Source organism: Rhinatrema bivittatum, chromosome 5 (genome assembly GCF_901001135.1).
Source record: "Rhinatrema bivittatum chromosome 5, aRhiBiv1.1, whole genome shotgun sequence".
NCBI lineage: Eukaryota > Metazoa > Chordata > Amphibia > Gymnophiona > Rhinatrematidae > Rhinatrema > Rhinatrema bivittatum.
In genome coordinates, this window is record NC_042619.1 from 339,259,052 (window position 1) to 339,281,293 (window position 22,242).

At 44.4% G+C, this 22,242-nt stretch overlaps 1 protein-coding gene across 1 annotated transcript in view; it reads right to left on the minus strand.

Moving 5' to 3' along the window:
• The window catches only part of LOC115092958 (E3 ubiquitin-protein ligase HERC2-like), a 2,733,734-nt gene that overhangs the window by 95,409 nt on the left and 2,616,083 nt on the right, over positions 1-22,242 (minus strand). Inside the window, 2 exon segments of the mRNA XM_029604466.1 lie at positions 8-120; positions 13,540-13,734. Of these exon segments, the coding sequence (XP_029460326.1) occupies positions 8-120; positions 13,540-13,734 (308 nt within the window).

Below are 22,242 nucleotides of genomic sequence, written 5' to 3' on the forward strand. Positions count from 1 at the left end.
CACTTACCTCACTGAGATCTGCAATTGTTAGGTTCATTCCTGCCAGCTGCTTCCACACTGGTTCTGCCAGGTTGAGACTTAGAGGACTCCCAGTTCGGATGGCAATACCCAGAAGTACACCTGCGCATTAAAAAAAACAACACATTTATTACTCACCCTAATCAAAGAAGGGTTTCACAAATTTTCTAAAATAATAGTTAAGCAGTTCATAAAAATGTAAAACACAACACTGTAAAAACCTGTGAGGTAGATTTTAAAAACCTTGCTCGCGCAAAAATGGCCACATATCTGTGTGAGCTATGCAAATTTTAAATAGCTGGGAAGAATGCATGGACAGCACTGACTTGTGTAACCCCTAATTTTCCTCAGCCATGGAACTTTCTTACAGCTCCTCAGTAGGCATAGGGTAAACATCGGGGGAAGGGGGGGGGGGTAGAGAGAGAGAGAGAGACATTTTTTAAGGCTGAACCTGACACTCACTATATGCACCACTGTAAGGGGATATTGATTCGGGGTGAGTTTTCAGGAGGTGAGTTGGGGTTTGGGAGGTGGTGTTACAGAAACATTCAGAGGTATTCATTGTAAAATTGTCATCAGTAAAGAATTTTAGGCCTTATAAGCAAAGAAAAGGAGTTGATTTGTACAATGCAGCTAGCAGAGACTGCAGTGTACAAATCAACTTCTATTGCTAGAATTTTCATAGCTTATAAGGTCTAAAATTCTTTAATGATGTCAATTTTACAATGAATACCTCTGAATGTTTCAGTAACAGCAACCTCCAAACCCCAATCCACCTCCTGAAAACTCACCCCAATCAAAGTGCCCCCCTTACAGGGGTGCATATATTGAGTGTCAGGCTGAGTGCTATAAAGAGGTGCATGCATGCATGCATGCTCTCTCTCTCACTCCCTCCCTTGAGCACACAAGATATGCATGTAAAGGCTGCAGAACATATGCGTATATTTTATAAAATAATGTGGTGTGTTTATGGGCGTACGTGTGGCCTTTTGAAAATCTTCACACATACAATTAAGTAAAAATGAATTGGTCCCTAATTCATTTTTTTTTACAGGGAGTTGTATACTTTCAATTTAGGTTAATGAGGCCAGAATATTGTGAAAAAATAATGGGCAAGCAGTGAAAAGATGGCCATACTCTCTCCAAAAATGGTTTAAGTGACCAATACATTGAAATGATAGTAAAACTAAATAGTTTAGTTTAGGCTATGTATTCTGACCTTTGCTTGCCTGCTAGATGGCACTATATCTCTACCTTAGGAGTTATGCAGCTAGAGGAAAATACCATACTCCCCAGTGTTGCCAACCTCGCTTATTTCCCCGCGAGATTGGGCTTCTTTTCCTAGACATTCACGTTTTTTTTTCCGATTCACGGGTTGCTTTTAATTGGGCTATTTTTCCTGCCATTCAAGTTTTTTTGGGCTTGTTGCGCGGGACTTGTGCTTTGATGTTGCAGTGAATGGCTGCTGCTGCAATGAGGCCTGTCCATAGCAGGCACACCCTAAATTATTGCAGCAGTAAGCCAATCAGAGCTGCAAACCTTCACACGAGCACATGTGTGGGCAGACACAGCACCAGCAAGGCATTGCAGCATCAACATCATCGCACGTGGGCAGATTTGGAAGGCCAGCACGGCATTTCAGCAAGCAACAGAGAAGGAATCTTCTGTGTAGCTGCAGACCTGAATGCTGAAGGGAGTGTAGCACTCAGCTGACTACAGCCAGGTATCAGGAGGGGAGGAATGAGTATGTTGGGAGTGGGGAATGAGAGTGTGGGGGCCAGGGATGAGCTCGGAGGGGGGGGGGGAATCAGTGTGTGGGGGGCCAGGGATGTGCTCGGAGGGGGTGGGGAATCAGTGTGTGGGTCTGGTGTTTTTTAAATTTCTTCTACACCACTTTTAATTTCATCTAATTTTTTTTCTCATTTCTTCTCCCTGCAGCAGATCACCTTTGTAAGAAAGCCTGTCCATACCTACTGTTTCCGTCATTGGCTACTACGCTACTAAATTGATTTGATCTATTATAGCTAAAGTAAGAAACTAAAAGATACTGGTAAGAGTGGGAAGAGGAATGTGAACTAAAAGCATGGATTCAGTCTGTTGTCAGCAATGAGAGAAAGGCTATGTGCAAATTTTGTAAGTGTGACATTCGTGCACATCATGCAGACCTTCTGCAACATGCTAAAACAGAGAAACATGCAAAAATTAAGCTCCTTTGTCATCTATGCGACTCACAGACATTGGTGTTTCAATTTCATGTGTTTTGGGCTTTTTTCGGGCTTGGTTTTTTTGGAAAAAAGTGGTTGTTCTTTCATGAAAACCTGGCAACCCTGATACTCCCTCAGAGGATGACTGAGATGGTTGGATCCCTTCTTAGAGGTGAGGGCTAAGAGTAAGTAAGATGTGGTATTTTCGTTCAGCATTTGAAAGAGAGGAGCTCTTTAGTTTGCCCTATCCATGTGAGGCCAATTCCCATCATATGGGTGGTATGGTTTTCTTAAGAGGAGATTCCTTTAAAACACTTTATGCTTGCAAGGGTCTGCCTCTGTTTTTGAGTAGAGATTTGATCTAAGATTTTCTCTTTGTAAATGTTTAACTGGTGTGAAACTGAGTGCTCCTGGTGATGACCATTCCTCAGACCCAGAGTCCAGGCACTGAAGACCTGAGGTTCCTTTCTAGATCAGAGAAGGATATTTTTTGACATTATAAGTGAATATTTTCTCTTTTATTCAGGGAGGAGGTCTTTTTCCACCCCTCCTCAACTTTGGAGGCTGGGCTGGATAGCTTGGTCTTATTCAGCTCTAAACCTTTAGCCCCCTGCCCCAACAAGGCTAAATCTGAAGAAGCTTGAAGAAGAAAGGACAGGAACAATAATTGGAAACCCACCACTGGATCTTCCCCCTTAGAGACAAGGGCACAGTCTGAGTGCAGGAAAGCAAACATTGGACTCTAGTAGGATTTTTCTATGTTGAAGGGGATCATTTTGCTGGTAGGATTTCCCTAATCATCTGGGACACTTATGTACTCAGTTCAAGAGTGGTAAGAATACAGCATAGGGAATCTAAGCTCCTGAATATCTACACTGAGATAAATAGCCTTCAGCTGTAACTCACACCATTATATCTGATTGAACATTGATTTACCTTTTTGCAGAAATTAGTACATTTTCATTTGAACATCCAATATTCAGCCCATAGGGCTGTCCTAATGTTAGCTGGTTTGACATAACCGGCTAACTTTATGATAGCTGAGAATATCCTGACAGTGAGGATGTGAAAAAAGCTGATTCCAAATTATCTGAATCAACTGCTAATAAGCGGGTTGTGAAAAAGAATAAAATTAATATATTTAAAGAGTCTGTATGTAAATGCCAGAAGCCTAAAAAATAAAGATGGTAGAATTATAGTGTATGGCACTAGATTAAAATATTGACATAACAGGCATCTCAGAGATCTGGTGGAAAAAAGACAAATTATATTGAAATGACAGACTGGATAGAAGGATATAGCTTCAAATAGGATACAGACTCTATAGATCTATATGAAAGGACACCTGCGACAAAAGGAACTTTTTATATATTTGGCGCCACTCCTCACCTCCATCCCCTCAATCCATGCAGTGGTCGGCCTCCTCGGCAGTCAAGGAGACAGGCATTTGAATGGCTTGTGCAGTCGGTGCCTTGATGTGCGATTGCCTGGCAAGTAACATGAATTGTGCAGAGTTTTTGTGTGTGGTGGAGGCAAGAGCAATGTGGCTTCTCTTTAGTGGCAAATTCTTTTTTTATTTTAATTTTCAAGGGGAGTTGGAGGTTGATATGGGGTGCCGTGGATCATGCTCGTCGTGCGGTAGTGGGCGGAAGATAGCGAGTGGCGGCGAGGGGTGCAGTATTGTGCGCAATGGGGTTTGTTGCATTGTCGGTGCCCTGTCCCCCCCCCCCCCAAGTGGCTGATTCAGTGCTTGTAGAATGGAAGTGAGTAGGGGGGCCTGGGGAGGGCGGCCATGCTGCTTTTTGAGTGGTGCCCTTGCTTTGCTAGTGCGTACATTTATTTATTTATTTTATTTATTTGCAAATTTTTGTATACTGACATTCGTTAGGCAAACATCACATCGGTTTCCATGTAACATAAAACTGGCCAACATGGCTTTACAATGAAACTGATAATGGAACTGGGTGGAGGGAAGGTGGGGGAAAACACAGGGAATTACTGAACGAAAAGAATATAGGCTATAAACATGACGATATATAAGCAATAAAATTATATACAGGGATTATTTACAAGTAAATTATTTGCAGTGGATGAGTTTAGGGTTAGGGGGAGCAGGGGGGGGCAGTGGAGGGGTTTGGGGAGGGTAAGTGATAGACAGCGGGGTTCATGTATAGGCTCGTGCGAAGAGCCACGTCTTGAGATTTTTTCTAAATTGTTTGGGGCATGTTTCATGGCGTAGGTAAGTGGGGATAGAGTTCCATAGGGAGGGTCCAGCTAGGGAAAGTGCACGTTGTTTGGTGGTTGTAAGGTGGTAGAGTTTAGGAGATGGCGTATGAATGTATGATGTGTAGGGTGTTCTGGTGGGTCTGGAGGGGAAACGGATATGTAGACTGTCTGAGAACCAGAGCATGTTAGGATTGTGGACGGCTTTATGTATGAGGGTAAGGGTTTTAAACTGAATTCTGGCAGTGATGGGAAGCCAGTGTAATTGTTTGAGGACAGGGGTGATATGTTCTTTTCTGCGGGAGCCGGTTAATATCCGAGCGGCTGCGTTTTGTAGTAGTTGAAGGGGGGCAAGGCTGTTTTTCGGGAGGCCTTGGAGCACAGCGTTTGCGTAGTCTATTTTGGATAAGATCAGGGCTTGTAGGGCGGTTCTGAAGTCATTGAGGTGAAGGAGGGGTTTAAGTTTTTTAAGTGTGTGGAGTTTGTAATAGCAGTCTTTGATGGTGGATGTGATAAATTTCTGTAGATTGAATTGGGGGTCAAGAGTGACGCCTAAGTCCCTGACAGATTGGGAGAAAGTAGGAGGAGGGGGGGGAGAAGTGGTTGCGAGTGTGGTTATTGAATTGATGGATTGTGGAGAGATGATCATGAGTTCTGTTTTGTTAGGGTTAAGGGCTAAGTTGAGCTGGGTGAGGAGATCATTGATGGATGTGAGGGCGCTGTCCCATCTTTTTAGGGCATTGGAGATGGAATCTGCAATAGGTATAAGGACCTGTACATTGTCGGCGTAAACAAAGTGTGGGAGATTAAGATTTGAAAGCAGCTGGCAAAGGGGGAGAAGGTATATATTAAAGAGAGTGGATGACAGGGATGAGCCTTGGGGGACGCCTCTTGTGATGTCAATTGGTTCGGATTCATGGTTATCTATTTTTACCTTGTATTGTCTGTCACTTATGTATGATTTGAACCAGCGTAGGGGAGTCCCAGAAATGCCAATGTCAGCTAGCCTATCGAGTAGAATCGTGTGGTTAATGGTGTCGAAGGCAGCTGAGATGTCTAATAGAGCTAGGATGAAAATGAAAATGCTGTTTTCATTTGGAAAGGGAGAGACGAGAGGCATGTACTTATTGAGGTTTGAGCTGACCTTGAACCCTTGCAGGGTTCTGTGCAGATAGCGTAGCCATTGGATCCGGCAGGCTGGCGGGTTGCTTGTGTGACCATGCTGCTTGGAGGAGATGATTAGGGGGGTGGCGGGGGAGGAAGTTGCGGTTGGCCATTTTGTTTGGGGATCCCCTTCCAGTCACATGGAAGGTGCAGATATTTCCCATTCTTCTCTGAGTCTGGCCATGAATTTAATTAAAAAAACCCCCAAAAAACAGATGTGTATAAGGCTGAGTAGTATTCTCTGTCAGCCAGCAGGCATGGCCAGAGTATTTGTAAAGTCGATTGCGAGGGGTGGGGGGGGCACAAAATCTGCCGCAGGTGATCATCTGATGCTGGATTCTGGATTTGAACCAGTGGACACTGCACTGCCAAGCTATTGCCTTGCACATTGAGCCATTGACTGTGTAAGGACACAAGCAGCTCTCCTGCTATTTCACTTTCAGTAAATGCTTCCAACCCCTGCATTGCTTCCTTAGGTACAGTGCTGTTTGTAGGGCTGGGGGAAGGACAAAAGCAAGTTTGCTTAACGTAAAAGGAGTATCCGTAGATAGCAGGATGAATTAGCCATGCTGTCTGGGAAGCGTCGCCAAGTAGTTGGTGTTTCCTCAGTGAGTCACAGAGCTTTGACTCTGTGCGACTGCGTGGTGATCTTCCTGTGTGTTCCCTTTCTTCTCCTCAGTTTCTCAGCCAAGCGAGACACAGTTAAAGGGTGTCCTATGTGGGACTGTCTAGGGAGGAGGGAGGGATCGCATGGCTAATTCATCCTGCTATCTACGGAAACACCGTTTATGGTAAGCAAACTTGCTTTTTCCTGTCAATAGCAGGGCTGAATTAGCTGTGCTGTCTGGGAGCCCCAAGCTCCCGGGTTATGTCCCTTTGTATGTTTTGTAGGTTAGGACTGCAACCCATATTGTAGTAGACAGTCTCATCAGTTTTGAAGAGTCACCAAGACTGCTGTGCCTAGTGCTGCATCAGAGGTTGCTTGCTGTTGTAGACAATAGTGTGACGTGAAGATATGGATGGACGACCAAGTTGCCGCCTTGCATATGTCCAGTATTGGAACCCTGTTCAAGTGGGCAACTGATGCTGCAGTGGCGCGTATTTGGTTCGCCTGAGGCTTCTTGGGAAGTCTGATTGATCGTTTGTTGTAACAAAACAGAATGCACTGAGACAACTAGCTGGCGATGGTTCTCTTGGTTGATCTGGTTGATCAGGATAATTTAGATTAAATGAAAGGAAGAGCTGCGAAGGTCTCACAGGAGATTGAGTCCTTTGTTTATAGTAAGCCAGAGCCCGTTTACAGTCCAGTGTGTGCAGAAGTTTCTCATGATCATGGGTATGAGGCTTTGGCATGAAAATGGGCAGAGTGATGGTTTGATTGAGATGGAAAGCGGAGATCACCTTAGGAAGGAATGAAGGTGGGGTGAGGGCGAACGGTAACTTTGTCGTGGTAGAATTCTAAATAAGGAGAGTAGTGAACTAAGGCCTGTAACTCACTTACTCTCCTAGCTGATGTGATAGCTACCTGGAATACTGTTTTCCATGTTAGGTATTTTATGTGACCTTTGTCTAATGGTTCAAAGGGGGGCAGCATTAGCTGCTCCAAGACAATGTTCAGGACCCATGGTACAGGTGGCTTTGTCACCAGTGGTCTGAGGTGAAGCATGCCCTTCATAAATCTGGAGATCAAAGGGTGGTTAGAGATGAGCAGGCCATTGTAAGGGTGATGAAAAGCTGCAATAGCACAGATATGTACTCGAACTGACGTGGTAGCCAAACTCGCTTGGTAAAGCGTATGAAGATACTCTAGTAGCTGTATGGCGGTGGAGGAGAACGGATCTAGGTTCCGTGGCTTACACCACGTCTGATAGCGATGCCATTTGCCAGCATAGTTATGTCTGGTTGAAGGCTTCCTGAATGCAATGAGGATATCTTCTACTTGTGAATGTAGGCCTAGGTGGTTTAATATTTGCCTTTCAATCTCCATGCTGTGAGATGTAGGGATTGATTCACTGGATGGAGGAGGGAGCCTCCTTCTTGTGTTAACAGCTGCGGATGGTCCTCCAGCGGTATTGGTGGGTGTATGGAAAGTCGCATGAAATAAGCATACCATGGTTGTCTCGGCTATGCTAGAGCTATGAGGATCATTGCCGCTATGTCTTGAATGCATTTTTGAATTGTCCTTGATATCAGCAGAATGGGAGGGTAGGCATACAGTAAGCCCATCGTCCATAGGATGAGGAAGGCTTCCAGGGTGTATCGAAGTTTGCTGGGGTAGATTGAGCAAAAGATCCGTGTCTGATGGTTGATTTCCATGGCAAAAAGGTCGATTGTTGGGAAGCCCCACTGATGGAAGATGGTAAGGGCCACATCTCAATTTAAAGTCCATTCGTGTGGGTGAAAAACCCTGCTTAGGTGGTCCGCCATTACGTTGTCCAGACCTGGAAGGTAAGTGGCCTGGAGGGATACCTGGGCTGTATTTGCCTATTGGAGTATTCGAATCACTTCTCAACACAGTGTCCATGAACCGGACCTTCCTTCCTTGTTTATGTAAACATGGCGACTTGGTTGTTGGTGTACACCATTAGACGTTTTCCTTGGACTTGAGAAGAGAAGGTTTGAAGTGCTCCCCAGATTGCCCTTAGCTCTAGGAGATTGATTTGGTATGTGGATTTTTGAGGAGACCAAAGTCCCAGAGTTTTTATGTCGTCGAGATGGGCACCCCAACCTTTCCTGGAGGCATCCGTTGTGAGCATTAGCTGATGAGGTGGCAACCTGAAGGGCGCTCCTGAGGATAGGTTGTTGGGAGAGAGCCACCACTGAATGTCTGCTTTCATTGGTTTGGTGAGCTGAACTTTGGAGTTTAGGGACTGCAGAAACTGCGACCATTGAGTTTTTAGGCCCCATTATAAACGACGCATGTGGAGTCTCGTGTGTAGAACTACATGGATGGCTGCTGCCATGTGGCCTAGAAGTTGAAGAACCTGGCATGCGGATGCTTGATTTTGGTTGAATAGGTTCTGTGCTATGTCCAAAAGCGTCTGCATTCTGTCTTAGGGGAGGTAGGCTCTCTCTTGTATGGTGTTGATGAGAGCTCCTATGAATTGCAAAATTTGCATAGGTTGTAGGTGTGATTTCTCGTAGTTGACGAGAAACCCCAGTGTCTGGAGACAGTTGATCGTGTGTAGCGTGAGTGCTTGTAGCGTATCTGGATCCGATGCTACTAGTAACCAATCGTCTAGATAAGGGAATATTTGGATCGATAGTTGTCTGAGATGAGCCACCACCACTGCTAAGCATTTTGTGAATACTCTTGGGGCTGAGGACAGGCCAAATGGCAGAACTTTGTATTGGTAGTGCACATTCTGAACTTGAAAACAGAGGTAGCGCCATGAAGTTGGGTGCATGGGTATATGGAAGTACGCATCCTTCAGATCGATGGAACATAGCCAATCGTTGGGTTGTAACAGCGGTAAGATGTTTTTGAGCGAAGTCATCTTGAACTTTTCTTTTTGGATAAGTTTGTTGAGGTTTCGCAAATCCAGAATGGGATGGAGACACCCCGACTTCTTCGGGATGAGGAAGTATTGGGAATAGAATCCCTGATTTTGTTGATGAAGAGGGATTGATTGAATAGATTTCTGAATCTGCAGATTCGTTATCTCTGCATTGAGGGATGATAAGTGGGAAGATATATTTCGAGGAAGAGGTATATGGGGAAGGGATGGAAGGGTCAAGAAGTTCAGTCGATAACCTTCCTTGATTATGTTGAGTACCCATTGATCTGTGGTGATGGACTCCCATTTGCTGAGAAAGAAGCGCAGACGTCCTCCTATAAATGCTGGTGGTGGTGGCTCTCTGGCACTCAAAAAGCAGGCGGTTGCTTTTGTGGAGGTGCAGTTGTTTGTTTCGGTTGTCGCTGTTGACGAGACCTGCTCCTTGATTGAATAGGCTGCGAAAAATGCCTTGGTTGATTATATTGCTGTGATCTGTAAGGAATAAGTGGTCTGGAGGATGGTCGTTGGTAGGACCTCCTGCGATAGGAGTTGAGGAAGCTGGGTGGCTGCTGGGGGAAAGGGAAGGAAAGCCCTGGGGAACATGGACTGGGCTCTCTTTCTTCCTTTCCTTGCTGCTGCAGCTGAACTGCATGCTGCATAAGCCACTATTCAAACAAAGGGTTCATTTTTAATCATTTTAACAATGGAATTTGAACCGGATTTCAAAGCAAAAGTGTTCCCCTTTACCTCTGAAACTTGCTACAAGTACCTTTCACCTGCACTTTGCATGGCAGATTTTTCATGGAAAATAAAGCATGTAGATTGGAAAATGCAATCTATACATATTAATTTTCAATGCCACCTAAAATATACCCCCCAGGAATGCGTCCCTTAACTGCAATTATAAGAATGTGCATTGGGGATTAATGTATTAATGTTAGATGGACCAAGGGAGAGTAATATTTTAGACAGCCAATTTATGAATGCAAATTGCTATTTACATGAGTAAGCAGCTTTCTCACATAGTTCATGGGTACCTTGTATTTGAAAATAATTGGGTTTGTGATATTAAAAAATTATGTGCTTACATTGCTTTTAAGGTGCCCTATTGAAAATTTACTTGACAGGGTCATTCATCAAAATGCGTTATGGCGTTAACACATGCGTTAACGTCTTAACACATACAATAATAATGCTATTGCACAGCACAAAAGCAAATTTTGGGAAGGGGCAGGATTAGGGAGGAATTTGGGTGGGAATTATTAAAATGAGGGGCACTACGAACAGCACAGTACACCTGAGTGAGGATTAGACTTCATTTGGAGTGAGGAAAGTCTCACAAAGATAACATTTTGTACTATGTTATCTCACCCTAGCTGATGGTACCCTGTTATGGAGTCCATCAAGCTAGGGTGAGAGAACATAGTAGAAATTTCATCTTTGTGAGACTTTCCTCACTGCAAATAAACAGCTCGATACTGTAAGGCCGCGGTAGAAGCAGTGCGGCAGTGTCAGGCGCACCCTTCCTCCCCGCATGCACAGTTCTCTTCACTTAGCGCCCGATACTCTCTTCTAATTGCATGCAAATGCATGCCGCGGCTGCGAAGCCTTAGGCAAGCGTTAGGACCGCGCAACCCATTTTACTGTATAGAGCGCCTATACAGTATCCTGGGTTCGCGGGCCTAACGCTTCACGGCCGCGCTGGTATCTGTTATTTCAAATGTCATTTCAAATGACATTTGAAATGACAGGTACCAGATGTTCCCCGATGCTCAGCAAACTTTCCCCCAGCCCCCGCTTACCTGCCCTGGCCCCGTCCGGTCTCCGGTCCAGCCCGTCCGGTCTCCGGTGCAGCCCGTCCGGTCCCCTCCTCCCGAAGCAAAAAAAACCCAAAAAACCGAAAAAGTAGCAAGGCTCGGGCCTGCTACGGTAGTCCCTTCTCCTCTCCGTGCGATTTTCCTCCGTGCGATCCTCCCCTCCCCTCCTCTCCGTGCGATCCTCCCCCCCCCCCCTCCGTGCGATCCTCCCCCCCCTCCTCTCTGTGCGATTCTCCTTTCCCTGCGATTCTCCCCTCCGTCCCTTCTCCCCTCTCCTCTCCGTGCGATTTCAGCGGTCAAGGCAGTCACGGCATGTGACTGCCTTGAGCGCTGAAATCGCACGGCCATTCATCCAGGCAGAGGGAGCCTCTGCCTGGATGAATGCACGGCAGTGAAGGAATGGCCGCGCGATTTCAGCGCTCAAGGCAGTCACATGCCGTGACTGCCTTGAGCGCTGAAATCGCACGGCCATTCATGAATGCACGGCAGTGAAGGAATGGCCGCGCGATTTCAGCGCTCAAGGCAGTCACATGCCGTGACTGCCTTGAGCGCTGAAATCGCACGGCCATTCATGAATGCACGGCAGTGAAGGAATGGCCGCGCGATTTCAGCGCTCAAGGCAGTCACATGCCGTGACTGCCTTGAGCGCTGAAATCGCACGGCCATTCATGAATGCACGGCAGTGAAGGAATGGCCGCGCGATTTCAGCGCTCAAGGCAGTCACATGCCGTGACTGCCTTGAGCGCTGAAATCGCACGGCCATTCATCCAGGCAGAGGCTCCCTCTGCCTGGATGAATGACTTGGTCACGTGACCGAAATCGCACGGGCATCCATTCCGGCGGGGGCCGTGCATTCAAGCAGGCAGAGGCTCCCTCTGCCTGGATGAATGGCCGTGCGATTTCAGCGCTCACTGCCTTGAGTGCTGAAATCGCACGGCCATTCCTTCACTGCCGTGCATTCATCCAGGCAGAGGGAGCCCGAGGCCGTTTTTGCCACTGGCTCCCTCTGCCCGGATCCCGCCGCCCGTCTGAGACTATCGCGCGTCCACCCACTCCCGCCGCCGCCGCTTGGAACAGGCGCCCACCCGCCCGCGGCCTAGATTTTACACGCGACCACTCGCTCCCCGGCTCCCGCCGCCGCCGCCTGGACCCACGCGGCCCTCCGACAGGTATTTAAAATTTTTTTTTTTTTTCTGACAGGTTTTTATGTGTCCCACAGCATTACATTTTCTCGATCATCTCTGTATCGCTTTTTTTTTTATTGTGTTTTATTGTGTTTCAGTATTTTAAGTGGTGTCGATGGGTGTGCTACAAGACTCACAGTCCTAACTCCTACTAGGGGGAGGCGGTAAACTAGCACGTTAAGGCCGCGGCAAAACAGCAGGTTACTGAGGAGATAGTATCAGCGCCCGTTACAGTATCGGAGGGGAATAGCTAATTCCTTCATTATACAGCTTTTTCGTTCATTTACATGCTGGGTGCGGAAAGGGTTATGTGTCTATTTTAGGAAGCGCTAAGGACGCGTGAAACTGGAGACTGTATCGCTGGATGGCCTTACTCGTCTGTTTTGTGCGCTCCCAGCACGTTACCGACGGGAAATCTTCAACCGCACGTTACTGTATCGACCTGTTAGTCTATTCTTCACCAAGGTGTACTGTGCTATTCTTACGTCTTACTCTGCATGATAAACTGGCCCCTAATTCCTAAACTACCACCAACACCTCACCTCAAGCTATTAAATGACTCTCCTATAGGCATATAAATACTTGCTTTCCTACTATGAAGGATAGTCTCTCTTTCTCTCTTAGGGCCGGATTTTAAAAGCCCTGTGCGCGTAAATCCGGCCGGATTTGCGCGCCGGCGCGCCTATTTTGCATAGGCCGCCGGTACGCGCAGAGCCCCGGGACGAGCGTAAGTCCCGGGGCTTCGTAAAAGGGGAGGGGAGGGGACGTGTCCGGGGGCATCCTGGGTCAGGGGGGGGGTTCAGGGCGGGACCGGGGGCGTGGCGCCAGCCCGGTGGCGTGGTTGAGGCCTCCGGACTAGCCCCCGGGTTGGGTGATGGCGCGCCAGCAGCCCGCTGGCGCGCGCAGATTTACACCTGCTTTCGGCAGGCGTAAATCTGGCAACAAAGTTAGGGGGGGGGGGTTTAGATAGGGCCGGGGGGGTGGGTTAGGTAGGGGAAGGTGTGGGGGGGGTGGAAAGAAAGTTCCCTCCGAGGCTGCTCCGATTTCGGAGCGGCCTCGGAGGGAACAGGCAGCGTGCGCTGGGCTCGGCGCGCACAAGTTGCACAAATGTGCACCCCCTTGCGCGCGCCGACCCCGGATTTTATAAGATACGCGCGGCTACGCGCGTATCTTATAAAATCCAGCGTACTTTTGTTCGTGCCTGGTGCATGAACAAAAGTACGCGCTCACACAAATTTATAAAATCTACCCCTTAGTGTGAGCTGTGAAACAGGAAGTATCATGGGGCATGAAAAGTTTAGCGCACCACCTGTTACCGCATGGTGCAGTAATTCTAAAATTACCCTAAAACATGTCCCATTTTCTTATCGCAGGCATTATCCATGCGTTATTATCGCATTTTGATGAATCTAGGGGTGAGTTCAATACTTACCCAAGAAACGGAACATGTTCATATGGAGAGAGGACCTTGCTGCTGGGTTTAATAGGAAGCAGTCTCTATTTGCTCCTGATTCATCTCTTCCATTTGGAGTGACAATCAGCAGGAGAGTCAGTCCATTCTGAAGTTCCTCACACATTTCTGCAATAGACTCACTATAACCTCCACCACAGTCATCAACAGATTCACCTGATCAAGACCAAATGAAAATAAAGTTATCTGGAACTTGGAAATCCAAATAGTCCATTAGAAAATGCAGTTAAATGAAAACAGTCCATATATTTCATTTATAGAACAGTAACAAATTATTTAAACTCTTATACTTAAAAAATAATTTTGTTCAGATAAAATGTTCATAGATACCAATATACTAAGCTGCAAATGTTTCAACAGATGGGGGCATATGCATGTAAAAACATATAAAATGCTCCAAAAAGCACAAAAACACCAGCATTTAGGGCTTTTGCCCATTTTTACATGCATAAAGCTTGTTTGTGCAAACATTCACAAAATAGCCCCATTACACATAGTAAATGTTTGTGTGTAGACTGTTATGTGTGTAAGTTTGCAAAAGTTCTGAGATAATGAGCTGCTATATCATATCATACAAAGCAGCTCATTATCTCAAAATTCAGCAAAAATTGGCATGTGAATATGTATTTGCATGCCGGTGATTGCAAACAAGACAATTACACACCAGACAGGTGTAGTTATCTCTTTTGGTTGCCTGGGGCTCAGGTTTGTGTGGAAGTTTCCTATGCAGCTAATTTGCATGTATAGAAAAAGATTGCATGAATGAGGCCACTAACCTCAGGTTAGTATATTTGACTCTTTAAGGTTAACTTTCAAACCAGCATGTGGGCACACACGTGCACTTTTGTCAGCCGATGCCCAGGGACGCAGCTATCCTGTCCAAGTGCACCTGTGCCAAATTTTAAGCAAGCATGCACAAGTGTGCGCAAATGCCGCTTCTACCATGTAAATTGGGGGATTTTAAAATGGACGCACACCAATGCCATTTCCAGCTTTACCAGTTCATCCGAGTTCACCCAATTAAGAGACAGGTCTTCCAAACGCCCCTGGTTTAATAGTCTTCACTCCCCCCAGTTATCCCTGACCCTTAAAACCCCGCCGATCTGCCTATTTATCTTTATTTTATAACTTACATGGCATCCATAGCAGAAGTAAATTTACACTCCAGGAGCATCGGCGTGTGTCAGATCTCACATCTCAGCTTCATACAATGTGCATGCTGCAGCATTTACACACGTATCCGGGCGGCTTTTAAAATCAGCTCAGCATGGGCGAGCCTGACATATTCATGCATCCCCTAATTAATGAGCATGTCCAGCTTTTAAAATTCATCTTTTAGGAAGTAATTTTCAAAGGAGTTACACGCATAAATGTAACATTCTATCATAGCAATTTTCAAAAGTCATTTACTAAAGTGCACTTAAGAAAGTAAATTCTACTTGCTCGAGTAAAGTGCATCTACTTGAATAAAACACAGTTTTACACATGTAAATTATTTTTAAAATCAGGCTCTTACTGGGTCATTCATCAAATTTCATTAGAGCCCGAATGTGCGTTAAATAGTGCAATGCAAGCTAGCAGGTAAATGTTAGTTTTAGTATGCAAGTGGGAGGAGTTAATTAAGGTGTCCTACTGCATACTGCGATAGAATAATGCACACTAATGTGGGATTTAACATCAGAAATAACTACACCTTTTTTTTATTTTGCGGTACCAGGGGAAAAATGTTAGGATCACTATTGCCAAGTGGCCACAACACCATTACCTCTTGCACCAAATCATGCATGCCATTAAGGATTAGGTCTAACATAGCTCCCCCTCTTGTTAGTTCTTGTACCAACTGCTCCATGAAGCATTTATTTCATCTAGAAACTTTACCTCCTGATGTGATATTTGCCCAATTAATGCTGGGGTAAGTGAAATCAGTCAGTTGCAAAACTTTATTGATGAAAATTCAATCCCTGAAATTCAGCAGTATGGCTTTAGAGCTAATCATAATACAGAAATCCTTTTGCTTTCTCTGACACTTTCCGTTGAGGCTTCATTTGTGGTACAGAGTTTTTTCTAGTAATTTTGGATCTTACTGTAGCCTTTGACACAGTTGACTCTGAACTAATGCTAAAGCAATTAAGCGATATTGGCATAGCCAACACTTTTTTTGAGGGTTGAATCCAACAGATTGTCCTGCCTGGATCTAAATTTGAAGTTTTTAATCAACTTGTCTGTTCAATATCTAAATTGTTCTAATTTATCATGTCCTTGGGACATATTACAAACTCCATCTGCTTCAAAGATTATGCCCTTTTCTTTGGGAAAATGATTTAAAGACCATTGTACATGCCCTTGTCATGTCATGTCTAGATTATTATGGTACTTTAAGAAAGTCAATAATATGTTGCCAAGTCATAAGTTATTTCTATTTTATTAGCGAAGAGGCTCCTGAATTTCAAACATTCATGTTATACAAATCAAAATGTCCCCTAACATGTACACCGTGTTTCGCCTAAAAGGCTGTGTCAGGGGTGTGTGACTATACAGGTCGAAGCTCAACTGTCAAGAGTATATCATGGAAATAGAAAGGCAGGGAAGACAGTAAGTAACATCAGAAAGCTTCAGGAATATCCCTTCTATATATCCATTCAATGAAATAGCAAGAACCTTTACAGTTATGCGTTAGATCAGCATACTTAAAAATACTAAACTTGGTGCCAAAATCCGACTGTCCAATGAATCAGAACTCACAATGTCAGGAATTGGCCAACAGGAAATTAAGAAGAGAACCGCATATCTAATATACACAGGAGAATGGTGCTACACAAAGGGGCGGATTTTCAGAGCCCTGCTCGCCTAAATCCGCCCAAAACCGGGCGGATTTAGGCGAGCAGGGCCCTGCGCCCCGGTAAGCCTATTTTACATAGGCCTACCGGCGTGCGCAGAGTCCCGGGGTTTTCGGAGGGGGCATGTCGGGGGGGCGTGTCGGGGGCGGGCCCGAACCGCGCGGCGTTTTCGGGGCGTGTCGGAAGCGTTCCGGGGGCGGGCCCGGGGGCGTGGCTACGGCCCGGGGCGGCCCGGGGGCGTGGCCGCACCCTCACAGACCCGCCCCCAGGGTCGCGGCCCGGCGCGCAGGAGGCCCGCTTGATGCGCGGGGATTTACGCCTCCCTCCGGGAGGCGTAAATCCCCCGACAAAGGTAAGGGGGGGCTTAGACAGGGCCAGGTGGGTGGGTTAGGTAGGGGAAGGGAGGGGAAGGTGAGGGGAGGGCAAAGGAAAGTTCCCTCCAAGGCCGCTCCGATTTCGGAGCGGCCTTGGAGGGAACGGGGGTAGGCTGCGCGGCTCGGCGCGCGCCGGCTATACAAAATCCATAGCCTTGTGCGCGCGCCGATCCAGGTTTTAGCAGATACGCGCAGCTCCGCGCGTATCTACTAAAATCCAGCGTACTTTTGTTTGCGCCTGGAGCGCAAACAAAAGTAGGCTATTCGCGCTCCTTTTAAAATCCGCCCCAAAATGTATCCATCTAATATTGATGTTGAGGCCATTCAGTGATAATGATTGTAAAGTGAAAATCCACCTCTGTTCCCTATGTTATCAGTTGTTGGGAGAAGTTACTCTCCCAGGAGAGGGGCTTAAAACATCAATGACACAAAACTTCAAATCGGCAAGGGAATGTGAGGCAGATAGCTAGTGTGATACAAATGGTGCCTCGTCACGAGATGATCGGATATATGAGCGGTGCTCTATCCAAATCTTCTTGGGGTGTATGTGATTACGTATATGTTGATAAAAAGTGAAGGATATATTCTTTATAATTAATGGGATATTTCGATATTTTAATCGAGTGAATGAGGACATACCGAACTCTGTCTACATGACTAATGCCCCAAAGGGGAAACCGATGATAGAGTGGGGGTGGGTGTTATCTGTAACTTAGAATGTATTAGACAATTGCATAAGTTTCCCCGCAGTAAAAAGCAAAACATATAGGGTTACTAAAAACATCATGCAGTGATACCATAGGCAAATGGTGTCTAATAATCGAGCTGATCTGGCTAACCTGTCCTGAGTTTGGCCAAATGCACGTGAAACAGTTTGGTACAGTCAGTGACTGTGATTGAAAGAGCAAGTTACTGTTGATATAGAGGGCACATCTGAACGCTTGTTTAGTACTCGGTATGGGTAATCTCTTGTTACAAACTGTGCCATCATATCCTTAGCTTGAGTCATGTATTCTTCTTTAGAAGTACATAGTCATCGCAAACGAAAATAACTGGATGGGGTGTTGCCCCTCAATGAGCGGGGATGGTGACTGTCAAAAGCTAATAACATGTTATGGTCATTGTCTTTGTGAAAAATAGAGGTAACAAAACCTTTTTATTTATATGATATCAGGATATCTAAAAATGAAATTGTGGATTAGTGCAGACCAAAATTAAACTGTAAGTTACTGTCACAGTTATTGAACCAATCCAAAAATGGAGAAAACTGAATCTCAGTGCCTGTCCAAATCAGTAGTATATTATTTATTTTATTATATTTATTTTATTTAGACATTTTATATACTGTTGTTCTAAATGCAGATCACACAGTTTACAAAAGTAACATGCATACTATAGATCAACACAACAGGGATTTATATAAATCTACTTTGATGTTCTGATACAAATTAACTAAAAGTCTAGGACATCCATTAACCTTAACCAAACTGGTATAAATTTAAAGAAATCTGAAGAGTAAACACGATCTTCAAAATAGTTAACAAAGAGGCAGGCTAATTTGGGGGCCATAGTAGCACCCCCACGGCCATCCCCTTAATCTACTGGTAAAATTGCGTATGGAAAGAGAAAAAGTTCTCAATCAATGCTATTCAGGTTAGATCCATCAGAAAGCTAGTAGGTGCCTGTAGCTCACAAGCATGGCATGATAAAACTTGTTGTATCATGGATAAGGCTTCCTCGTCAGGAATGTTGGATACAATATCCAGGGTTACTAGAAAGAATGGTAATTCTGGTAATGATTAAACATTGTTTGTAAAAACGGTATACAAATACTTTTAAATAAATAAATAAAATACTGTAACATAGTGATCAAGTATCTTGAATCCTGGATATATGAACGGCTTAATGTGACAAATGATTGGAGAAAAGCCTTGAAATGGGCTCCAGGAGGGAGCCTATCCCTAATACAATCAGTTGCCCTGGAGGGTTTGACAATGTTTTATTAATTTTTGGTAGTATGTAAAATGTCAGTACAATAGGGTATTCCGCAATCAAAAATTGTGCCTAATGGACAGTAATGTAGTATTTTTCTAGACCATGTTAGCCAAGGTCATTAATCATTTTTTGAAGTCTAGGCAATGGGGTCAGATGGTAAAAATATATAAAACTCAGGATCCTGCAATTGACATGCTACCTCACTGATATAAACATGCCGATCTAATATCACGATCCTGCCCCCCCCATTAGATGATTTAAGAAATATTTCAGGATCTGAAGCTAGCATTTTAACTGCCAGTCTCTCAGCTTTGATGTTACTTGCTGTCTTCTCAGCATTTTATGTCCCTGATATATTCTGATAGTTGTTTATCTCTTTTCTTTTATAGTGGTTGAGCTGCAGCCTATATAGTCCCTTCCAAGGCAACCTTTAAGGGGAAACATGGTTTCCATGTCGGGGGACATTTTGAATTGTATAACACGAATGTTTGAGATTCAGGACCCTCTTCACTAATAAAAATAGAAATCACTTATGACTTGACAACATATTATGGACTGTCTCTATAAACTACAGTATTGAGTATGGATTCTCACTTATCTTTGTGGAATTCTAGACTATTGCAATGATTATCATGGCCTCCCTCAGACAACCTTAAGAGCATTCTACTGCGTGCAAAATTCAGCAGCTTGCATGGGGTAGATTTTAAAAGCCCCACATGCACCAAATCAGATAGATATGTGCGCCTCTTGGGCCAGAGCGCGTATTTTAAGAAGTGTCCATGGATGCACGTATCTCCTGGTATGCGCAGAAAAGAAAAAGTCCATATGGGGGTATGGGATTAGTCTAGGCAGGGCATGGGCATTCTGGGAATTTAAATGGAAACCAGCGCGTAAGTATTTACGTGCAGCAGTGCGCACTGGGGTCTTTTACTTCTGCTATAGATGGCGTGTAAGTTATAAAAAAAAACCTAGGCTAGTCAGTGGGTTTTAAGGGTTGGGGCAGTAGAGTAAAGAGAGGTTAATTAGCTAGGGGGTTAGAAAGTCCTATCCTGTAATTGGGCAAAGTGGAAATGAACTGGTTTAACTGGTAATTGTGTCGGCGTGTGTATATATTAAAATCCCTCCCACTTAGGCAGTAGAAGCGGCATATGAGCGCATACATATAAAATGTCAAGCACATTTACATGCGGCCAGCTGATTTTATAAGATGCATGCATATACATGCGCATGTTATAAAATGGAAGCGTCCTTGGCCGTGTGCTGGTATACATGCATTAATGTATGCCCATGTGACTGTTTGAAAGTTACCATCATAGCATCTGGTTCTTCAATTAGGAAGCACATTTCTACAGTTTTTAATGTCCTAAATTGACTTGCGCCATTTTGTTTCAATATGCACATAAGATTTATTCTCCAGCAAGGCCTTTGAGATTTGTCTCACAGAATCTTCTTGATTTTCTTTTTTTTTCTTTCTTTCTTTATGCATTTTAAACATTTGACAAGATTACATCTTGAAAGAAAATACAGAGATAACATGGTTAATGCACCAATAACTATCACCAATCTAGGAAAAACAATCTTGTTATTCTCAGTGTATAAAGTCCTCAAATAAAGTGGGGGACAGAGTGTTCTCAACTTAAAGAAATATAGCAAAATAATTATTTCACTAATAAAGAAATATTGCTGAGTAGATTACAGAGACTAAATATCTATGAGGAACTTACGACAGTTGTACATGGTAGGGCAGGTGTTACCACATTGTTCCCCACTAGAAACTGTGTCAATTGGGGAGGGTCAAAGAAAATATAAGTATTATTATTATGCTTTATAACGCATTTACAAGGAAACTTTAAATAGTACGCCCCCCCAATTTGTAGGACCTGAGGTCTTAATAACAGAAAAGCCCTCCTCCTTTTTTGTGTCTCTCGCGAAATGTCCGGAAACACTCTAATATTACATTGAAGAAATATTTTAGACCTATGACGGAGGCCTAATCGCAGTAACCATTCCTTATCATGTTCCAGAGCAAGCATCACTATCAACGTGGCTGGTGTTGCCAAAACTGAATCCGAAGTCTCCAAAATATTTGAAATATCCAAAGATTGATTCTGTATAGGCTCAGCTGGTAATGCCCCTTCCGATTGTTCTTGTGCTATCCTGGGTTTAGGCAAATAAAAAACCTTAGTAATCGGTGGTATGGCATTTTCCTCTATTTGTAGAATTTCTAATAGATACCGCTTAAACATATCTCTAGGAGAAATTAAAGGAACCTGGGGAAAATTTATATACCTCAGGTTCCTATTCTTTATTGAGTTTTCCAAGTTCTCCACTTTTATAGCCATACTTGATCTTTCCTTTATCATTGCTGATTGTACCGTTTGTATTCCAGATATTTGTTGTCTATTTGTTACTATTTGATGTTCCAACTCAGTAGTAGTATTAGTTAATACTTTCACATTTTCTTCCAGCTGATTAACTTTAACGTTAATAGGATTAACTTGCTGTAAAATAGAGGCTCTCATTTCTACTATAGTTTCCCAAATAGTCTCCAGGGTAAATTCTAAAGGTCTTACCACAGGCTGTGTCTCTTCCAACACCGGTCTGCTCTCCGTTGTTCCTTAGAGCTGCTGCCAGGGCCGTTGCTCCTCCGAATCCTGCTGGGCTCCGCCCTTCAACACTGTGGTCTGATGGCGTTTCCCTCGGGCTTGGATCAACTCTCCCCCTGGCAGGATTTACCGGCGGCGTTCCTTCCGCGGGGCTAAATGGTGACATGGAGCCTGGGAGAGAGGGGAGCTCAACTTCTCCTCCACTACTCTCCAACGGCTGTACTCCTCCCGCTTGTGCATCTCTGCGCACGATGTGGGCATCCATGGGGCCGGAGATCGGCGTCGACGCTGAGGAGACCGCAGGGTAAGGTTCTCCTCGCGGTTTTCGCTTTCTCCCCATAGCAGGAAATTAACAGCAAGAAAAAGAGATTAGGCTCCGGAGCTCAATTTCTGTTCTACCAAGCAGCCATCTTGACTCCGCCCCTCGAATCTTCTTGATTTTCTATCTTTTCGTTTGATTAGATTGGACAACACATGTTGTACATGGCCCTGAATTATGGAACTTATTACCACAAGATATAAAGGAAGAGAGTTTACTGCAAAAATTAAGGAAATTGGTAAAGTGTTTCTTTTTTAAGCAAGCTTTTAACTAGAAAGAGACAGGCATTGTATATTCTAGTATCAATTTTTTATATTATTTATTATCTTTATTGTCATTGATTTTAATATATTTATTTTTAGTTCCTCTGAGGTCAGCAAGATGCATCTGAGTTTATATAATTGAATATTAAGGCCTTTGAAATGTTTGTATGCTAATGCCAGAAGTCTAAGAAGTAAGATTGGAGAATTAGAATGTATAGCAGTGAATGATGACATAGACTTAATTGGCATCTCAGAGACATGGTGGAAGGA